We start from the raw sequence: 8,731 nt of genomic DNA, 5'->3' as shown, positions 1-8,731 counted from the left end.
TGTGCTTTAAGACTAGTAGTAGGTGAGTCCTAGTCCTAATTGTAACATCTCTCTACTGGCGGTTAGGGAGTAGTAACATCCCTTACCAAGCCCCTTCCAACATGTTCTCTTTCTCCATTCCAAAGAAGCTCTTTAAATATCCGCATTCTAAGCAAATTTACCTAGAAGAGAATCACATGGATTTCAGAAGAACAGGCTCCTAAATTGTGTACATCGGCGCAGACTGTTACTACAACAGCAGGCAATATCCAATATAATTTACACTGTGATCCCATTCATGTTGACTTCGTAACAAGAACCACGGATTTCAAAAGGACTTACTCCCTTTTAAGTGTACATATAGTTGCAGCCTTTATGTTCCATATAATATATACAGACAAACAAATTAGAACTCAAAGCTTTAATGGATAGAGCAAATTTTAATCAGTGGGGCTGAGCTTGAAGGGAACACTTCCTCTCATGTGTTACTATAATAGGGAATGAAAATGAAACATTAAGGATGGTTCCTCCCCTTAAATGTGCATAGTAACTCTTGTTTCCTATAGTGTAAATTCCCTCACACATTTTTCAGTGTCTTCAAAGGCACTTATAATGAGATTTTGGTAGTAGGCAAATGCATTTAAATGCAATTGATGAATTAATCGATTGCCATATGATTAATCAACCCAAAAAACTTCATTCGGTGGTCAGCCCTCATATATATGCATGCCATCCTAAAATATACATTACATTAAAATGATGATATTTTAATATAGATCATTACTTCTCATATGTACAAGTCCCCTAAAACATAGATTATGTCATATGTATATATATACATATATATATAAATTATAGCTTTTCTTCGTGGTAAAAATACCTATTGATATCTCATACAGATTAAAGACGCTGTTCCTTCACTTCTGTAAGACATTCTTATTCAAAGGAACCGAAACCAAACCGAACAAATCGTGGGTTTCTGAGAATTTATTTAACATTCGGTTCGACTGTAGGCAGTTCTTACCCTCTTGGCTGCATTTTGTTTTCTTCCCCACTCCACCCGACCCCTTAAAGCAGCTCTTAATTACTGAACTTCCTACAAAGAAAGATAATATAATTCGCGTAACAGCGGCCCTAAGGCGACAACAACATCAGCCACAAGAAACCGTCGACATAAATGTTAAATTGCACACGGTTTTCTCTCTCCCCCCCCCGCCCCCTATATAATAAAATAATAGGAATAAGAAGAACAAAACCATTGCATTCGTCTTCAGTCACCAACTGTTCTGCAAATAGGGTTTTAACTTATTCAGGAAAACAACGACAACAATAACAAAAATAAAATAAAGAGACATTAGGAGGGACCGCCGACACCGCCAGCTCAACGGCTAAGCGAAATGCGCTTGCATCCACCGAGGTGAAATGGGGAGACTGTCGATGGCTGGGCGTGGGAGGGGAGCCACGGAAGACTCTGCGCGCGTTATTCCGGTTTCGCGCCCGCCCCCCCCCCCCGCGCGCCCTTTCGATTTCTGTGCGCCGCCTGTCCGCGCAAGGCCGCGGGGAGGCCGCGGAGGAGGCCGCGCGCGCTCTCCCCGGGCTCGCTCCCTGCCTCCCGCCTCCCTTCTTTCCCCCCTCGCCTGCGTGTCTTTGTCTCATGCGGTGCCGCCGCCGCCGCCGCCGCCGCCGCCGCGGGCGGCGTTCGGTTCAGCCTTGGCCACGACTTTCTTTTCTTTCACCCTCCGGTTCTGGAACCAAATGGTGATCTGTCTCTCGGTGAGGCTGGTGGCGGCGGAGATCTTCCTCCTCTTGTCCTTGGTGATGAACTTGCTGTCGGAGTATTCCTTCTCCAGCTCTTTCAGCTGTCCTTTGCTGTACGGGATCCGCTTCTTGCGGCCGCGGCGGAAGGCGCAGCCCTCGGGCGGGTGCTGGCCTGCAGCCTCTGCCCGGCGAGAGAGAGAGAGAGGAGAGCCCGTTAAACCAGCCGCGAGGGACGTGGGGAAGGCAGCAGGCCTGCGGGCTGAGGAAACCGCAGCCCTGGCGGAGCGAGAGTGGCCCCCGCGGCCCCGTCCTTTGTCTGGTGGCCCCCCGGCGCCAGAGTCCGGCGGACTAACGCGAGATCCCTTCCGTTTCCATTTAACCCCCAAGTTCCTGAGTTAAGGCTCTACAAATGTGTATTAATAACTTCCTTTCTCCCCCCCCCCGCCTCTCTCTCGCTCTCCCCCCGCCTCTCTCTTCTTCTTCTTGCCTGATTTATTCTCACAAGCATTGCCCGTTCTCTTGAGACACAGGTCTGCCCCCGTAACACCGATTTTGACCCCAGTGTAGTGGCGGGGGGGGGGGCTACCCCATGCTCTGTATAACCCCGATCCTACCTTATAGGTTCGCGTTGCACATAACACCCCACTGAAATCATCTGCTTGGAGTAAATGGGGTGAGAGCAAAATAAAGCTAACTGGACCAGATTAATCGTGTGTGACTTGTCCAGTGCAGACAGGGGGGAACTGGTATCTCTACCTAATGGATCTGTTTGGCAGGAATTCCTCTCATTTGCTTCCAAGTCCACTGTAATCAATGGGACTTAGGTGTGTTTAGGTTTGGGTAATGTATCAGATGACTAGTTTCTATCTTTCCAACCCCATCCTCTTCCCTTCCCTTCAAAATAACAGCAAACAACAGAGGGATTAAGTTGACAAATTAGTCCCGATTAAATTGGCTTTCTTGGGGATTCACACTGGCTGAGTAACTTTTACACCGTTCGCAAACTATTTATTTGATGTTAAGCCGTATTGATTTCTGTGGGGCTTACTCCCACGTAAATGTCTTTTGTGGAGGAGCATTAAGAAATTATTCAACACTAGGTCCTTGATTTGTCCACGTATACGTTTTAGCAGTCCTCTTCTCATTCACGGGGTTTGGGGCTCTTACCTAGATTTCTCTCTCTCTCTCTCACACACACACACACACACACACACAGCTGTATATTAATAAGTCATTGGTAATCTTCCATTTTTATGTAAACGTTAACACCAAGCATACTGCCCCCCTCCACGTGTGAGCCAATGGAGTTTCGAAAGAGCTGAAGGCGCAGCCTTAGGATAAATCCATTGAAATCAATGGGACTTAAATTATTCATGGCTTAAGCAATGAGCAAGTCCCATTATTTCAATGGGTCTACTCTGACTAAGGCTGGATCCAACCCATTGGATTTAAAAGTGCTTAATTTTGTGCCTTTCTATTACTGAATTCTTGAGACAGAAGGTTTTTGCTTATGTGTCCTTTTCTGTTTGGAGCAATACTATCCTGATTAGATGCTAATAAATACTACTAGATCCTGGTGGTGGATAAGCATAAAGAGTACTGAAATATTACTGAAATATTTATACTGAATATTTATACTTCTTGAGGTCTTCATTGCCACAACAATACTGTGCAATGCACCAATAATATGTGCTATGGTGATGGAAGGCAGTGCATTTTATTGCTGTGCTAACTATTATTGTTGTGATGTGTTACTGAACTTGAATTGTTAATTGCCCTATAATTCTTCAGTCAGTCATAATGGATAGTAATAGTATCAGTGTTACATAATAATTGAAGCATTAGAGCAGTTCTCCCTAATGTGGTCCCCCCCTGCCCCCCTGCAGATGTCTTTGACTACAACTTACAAATTATCTAACTGCAACAGTGGGGAAAATCCAGTGGGAAAATCTCCTGCACAAACCCCATTCAGGTGCATGGGAGGATGTGAGTTTCTCCCATTAATTTGAATGAGATCTGCAGAAGAGAACTTCCTGCTATTGCACCCTTACTTTTTATTGTTGTGGTGGTAGAGGTTAAGGAATTAACCTCAAGGAGGCAAGGAATTCAAGGAGGCAAGGAATTCAAGGAGGCAAGGAATTCAAAAGGAGGCAAGGAATTCAAAATACTGAATCAATGTAACATGGAATTTAGGGGTACCTACTGTTGTAATTAATAATTCTGAAACAAAAAATTTCCTGGTAATCACTGGAAGCATGGAGCACTGTGATTTATGCTATTGGATCTAAAATCTGTGATTAATTGGCTTGTGCCCTACAGTATTACCATGTACATAATGAAAATAATATTGAAAGTTAAGTAATGTTGTGAGATTACAAGCATCATGATATTCTTCTATTATGTAATATTAATCTTTATTGGTACTGTATCATCTTAAAATATTGGAAACTGCTTTGGAAGGTGGTATAGCTTAAAATAAACATAAATCAATAGTTTTGGTGCATTGCTTTAAGTAACTATACTATCAAAAATAAGTAATTGCTTAACACAAGCAATCTTGTATTGAATCAACATAACTTATATTTAGATACTGGCTGGATTATGTACAATTCAGTAATGGATGCAAGTGTGGTGTAATGGCAAGAGTGTTGGACTGGGAGCTGGGAGATCCGGGTTCTAGTCCCCACTAGGCCGTGGAAGCTCACTGGGTAACTTTGGGCCAGTCACAGACTCTCAGCCCAGCCTACCTCACAGGGTTGTTGTTGTGAGGATAAAATGGAGAGGAGGAGGAGGAGAATGTAAGCCGCCTTGGGTGCCTTGCAAGAGGAAAAAAGGTGGGATATAAATGTAATAATAATAAATAAATGCTACTGAAACAAAGCTAACCGCGTAGTGGCTAAGAATGTGTGTCCATAAGTAAAACAGTCTAATACTTCCAAGGATTTGCAATACACAGGAAGGATCTTGGATACTCAAGGCAAACAGGCAGATTTCTGTCCTGAAGTTGCATTTTGTGCAAACTCTTTCAACAGAGATAGCGGGCTGTGAGTTTATTATTAATGAAGCAGAGGGAAAGGAATGTGTTATTTTATTCTAACCCATATGAAAAGTTTAGCTGAAATATTAAGCACACTCAGGTAGAAGGATATTTCACTGAAAAGAAATAGGATTTCCTTTAAATAAATATGGTAACATTTCAGTGTGGAATTGAGTCTAAGCCACTTCCTCAGTCATAGGTAGGTTTTTCCTTTGTCAGAAAACATTATTTTCATGGAAGAAGGAACATTGCCTGCCTGTTGCACTGCAAACAGCATTAGCTGAGTGATAAAATCTCAGGCATGAACAAGTATAAACATAGACTGTGATATGTTAACACTACTGGAAATACAAAGCAAGTAAAATTATATGTGTTATGTAAGTAATTTAAGTTGCCTGGGAATGTGCAAGGTTTGGGGTTTTACAGAATTCTTCATCACACAGAATGTTATTAATTATTATATTTTGTGTTGTTATTGAGTTAGCACCAGGAGATTCATTTTCAGGAAAGCCACAGAACTACAACAAAATCACCAAGCTACCTGAGACAACTTTTCTTTGATAGTCCAATGATTGCTCATTAGGTGTTCAACCCAAGGCACACACACAGTCACACGCTGCCTGAGAATTCCTACATAATGTGATAGGCTGGAAATGGAGGAATTGACTTGAGGGGTTTCAGCCATAGATTGCAGTGGCCCCTGGGCAGCACTGTAGGGAAGGGGAAGATTCCATGACCCCTGGTGGCGAAGTCTTCTTGAACATCAGTTACCCCATCACTGAGAGAATCAGGGGAGTGCAAGAGTTGAAAGGAACAACCAAGGAACAGTAATCTACTCCACACACACACACCCTTGCACCCAGATGGACTCCCGCACCACAGCCCCTCAAGCCCCTCCCTCTAGGACATATTTAAGACAATGGTGTCTCCACCTAAGCCTTCCAGAGATCCCTGTGTATTTGTGGGGACAATGAGGTTTTTTTCCCATTCCTTATATGTCCACCCCAACTTTTTCTTAAAGATTTGTCTGTCTCGGGGATTGGACTTCATATGGGGTAGCTTAGCCTTTCATTTTTAGTGCCCCTTCTTCATTGCATCAGCCAGGGTCTGAGGGGACCCCAGTGACATACTGATTGGCAGTGAACCCCATTCATTTTCTTAGGGCCAATTTGCAATTTGCTGCCACAGTTTAGGGTGGCATCCTTAGAGTTTCCGCTGAAATAAACGGCTCCTGTGCCTCGATCCTGCATTCTTTAATATCTCCCACTGACCTCCGGGGACCAACAATAATATCCAGTCCTATTATTTCACTCTGCCTCGCGCGCTCTCTCTCTGCGTGCGTGCGTGCGTGTTTTATTCCTTCTGCATATGGCCCTAAGGCATATGGAACGACTCCGATCAGACACAAATTTTCTGGGAGAAAACTAGTCCTATTTCCAATGGATTTGAAGGATCGCGAGTCGGCAGTACAAATAAAGGGTAGTGAGAAACACGCAGCTACAGACAGGAGAAAAATGGGGTAGGTAGGAAATCTAATGCCCTGCTCGAAAATAGGGTATCCTGCACCGGTAGCAATACTTGTATATTGCAGCTCTCTTATAGAGACCTAATTTATTGGGGCAAGATCTGAAAATAAATATGTTTACAGGTGCGGAGGCTCAAACCTGCCTGTGTGGAATTCCTACTCACCCGAAGAAGTCCTCCTTCTAATCCCGGTTGTGCTCTGGACTAGCTGGGAACTCCTCAGCGGTGAGGGAAGGACACTCCGCATATACTCAGAGACATCCTTGACTTCATGATTACACCACGCACCTAATCACACACTGTGATTGCATCCCACGTGCTCGAACATTGCGGGATTGTTTCTGGCTCAGATTGAACTCTGGCTACTATCAGCAATTATGTGCTAAGGATCTCGGGCGTTTAAAAACGACAACAGGAATCTCTAACCTGCCCATTCAACTTGGATCTTGAAAATAACCAAGAAGGGAGATTTCACAACCTTCTCGGCCTGGCTTTTTCCATACCTACGCTACTTTTTAGTTTAGGAATCCTCTCTCTCTCTCTCTCTCCCATACACACATACACTCACACACACACACACACACACACGCTTGTTTAACCTCATACATAATTTTTAATAACATTCCAGGAGAGATTCGGAGAGATTCACATCGCACTGAAATCACCTACAGAACTCCGCGTGTTCGTCCGTGCATGTCTGTGTAGTACATAAAAGCGCTGTGCCGCTGGGTTCATTGCGATGTGAATTGCTCTCATTCTCGCTGGAAGTCATATACATATGCATAGATAATATATTCGGGATGCATATATTCCCTAGGAGCTGATACGTACATAGTAATTTATTATACCACGGAAGAACATAGAACGTATGCAATGCATACACTTTCCGTATGTATCTTTGATTCCCTAGGAACCGAGGCGCCCATAGTAATTTTTATACTACGGGAGGGGGGGGGGACTCTCTCACGCACGCACACACACAAGGCAGGTCAGAAATAACTTCAGGGAATTCTTGGAGCAAAGCTAATTTAGACCGGTGCTCAGCCTTGGGATATATATGAAAAATAGATAAATAAAGGCGCCTTGGACGTTTTGCGAAGTTTCCAGCCGCGGCTACCGCCGAGGAACTACAATCCCTCGTCTGTAGCCAGGCAGAATTGGGCTTCAAGCCCGTCTCTTCTGAGGGAACGAGGCGCTCCCTAGTTCTGGTTCACCCAGCCCTCGAGGACGTGAGACTTTGGCGGCGGCGATGGCGGAGGGCAAGAGACAGAGAGGCGAGGCGAGGTGAGGCGCTCTCTCTGTGGAGGCATCGCGCGTTACCTGCAAAAGCAGATTTCCAAAAGTGCCCCGCCGGGCTCGGGTCTTTGGCACAACACATTTGGTTGTTCCAGCCTCCGGCCAAGGCCCAGGGTTCGTGGTAGGGGTCCACAGGCAGCAGGGCTTCGTGCCTGGCGTCGCCGGCGGGGCCCCCGATGGTCTGAACCACCGACACGTCCAGGTAGCTCGCCATGGGCTGGTAGGGCCCCGCGTAGCCTGGGTAGAAAGCGAACTCGGCCGGCCGCGCCTGGTAGTCCTCCGGGGCGGCCGCCGAGCTGCAGGCGTCCAGGTACTTCTCGGCCGGGTAGTCGGTCTGCGGCGGCGGCGGCGGCGGCGGCAGGGGCGGCGGCTTGAGGGAAGTGCGCGCCACTCGGTACGAATAGTAGCTGCCGCCGAAGCATCCGTAGGAGAAGGGCGAGGCGGTGGCCGGGGGCGACGCCTGCGGGACGGAGGCCGGGCACGGGAGGCAGGGCTTGGCCGAGCTTTCCCCGGAGCCCGGCGGCGGCGGGCCGCCCAAGGCAGGGTAAGCGGCGCCCTGCAGGGCGGGACTGCCGAGGTGGCCCCGATCCGCGCTCCTGCAGTGGCCGCCGGCCGGGAAGGCGGCCGCGCTCAGCGAGCCGTCGGGGCCCTTGCGGGGCGCCTCGTCCAGGCGCCGGCGCGCTTCCCCGAAGGCTGCCTCCGAGTCCATCCGGCCGAGAGCGCCGCGCGACGGCGCACGGGCCGCCTCGGCCCGCCAGCTGCGCTCCGCTCCGTCGGAGTGGCGGCACCGAGCGGGGGCGCGACTGGGGGCCGGGCCGGGCGGCGAGGAGGGCTTTAAAAGGCTGGCGAGCGCCGAAGGAGGGTCGCCCGGGCTCCCGGCCCTCGATCTCCGCTCCCCCCCCCACGACGCAATGAACGTGGCTTGCCCAGAATGGCGCTTCCATTGGCTGAGGCGCGTCCACTGGAGACGTTCGGGGAGGGGGGGGGCAACATTGCGAAAATGCTTTTTTGGCCAGACCGGGAGGAGGGAGGGGGAGAAGACGCCCACACGGGACGGGCTTCTCTTCAGGAAAGGGTTGGTTATTATTTTTTTGTGATTGCTTTTCCTTCAATTTGACCAGATTGGCGAGGCGAGGC

General features: G+C 47.7%; 1 protein-coding gene across 1 annotated transcript; it reads right to left on the bottom strand.

Moving 5' to 3' along the window:
* Positions 1 to 1,631: 1,631 nt before the first annotated feature.
* HOXB13 (homeobox B13) lies at positions 1,632 to 8,303 on the bottom strand. Its single transcript, XM_084807325.1, has 2 exons — positions 7,619 to 8,303; positions 1,632 to 1,918 (listed from the first exon to the last, which is right to left on the bottom strand). The coding sequence occupies exons 1-2, from the start codon at positions 8,301 to 8,303 to the stop codon at positions 1,632 to 1,634; spliced, it is 972 nt and encodes a 323-aa protein (XP_084663451.1).
* Positions 8,304 to 8,731: the final 428 nt, after the last annotated feature.

The sequence above is a fragment of the Heloderma suspectum genome, chromosome 6, assembly GCF_057233095.1.
Source record: "Heloderma suspectum isolate Gila_16-S chromosome 6, 16-S_ref, whole genome shotgun sequence".
In the NCBI taxonomy this organism is placed as follows: Eukaryota; Metazoa; Chordata; class Lepidosauria; order Squamata; family Helodermatidae; genus Heloderma; species Heloderma suspectum.
Note: the sequence above shows the minus strand (reverse complement) of the source record. Positions and strands in the feature narration are given on the sequence as shown.

Excerpts from the sequence above, each read along its gene's own strand:
- HOXB13 (XM_084807325.1), bottom strand. The coding sequence starts at position 8,303 with ATGGACTCGGAGGCAGCCTTCGGGGAAGCGCGCCGGCGCCTGGACGAG. Across the intron at positions 1,919-7,618 it reads TTGGAAATCTGCTTTTGCAG|AGGCTGCAGGCCAGCACCCG; the intron begins GTAACGCGCGAT and ends CTCGCCGGGCAG.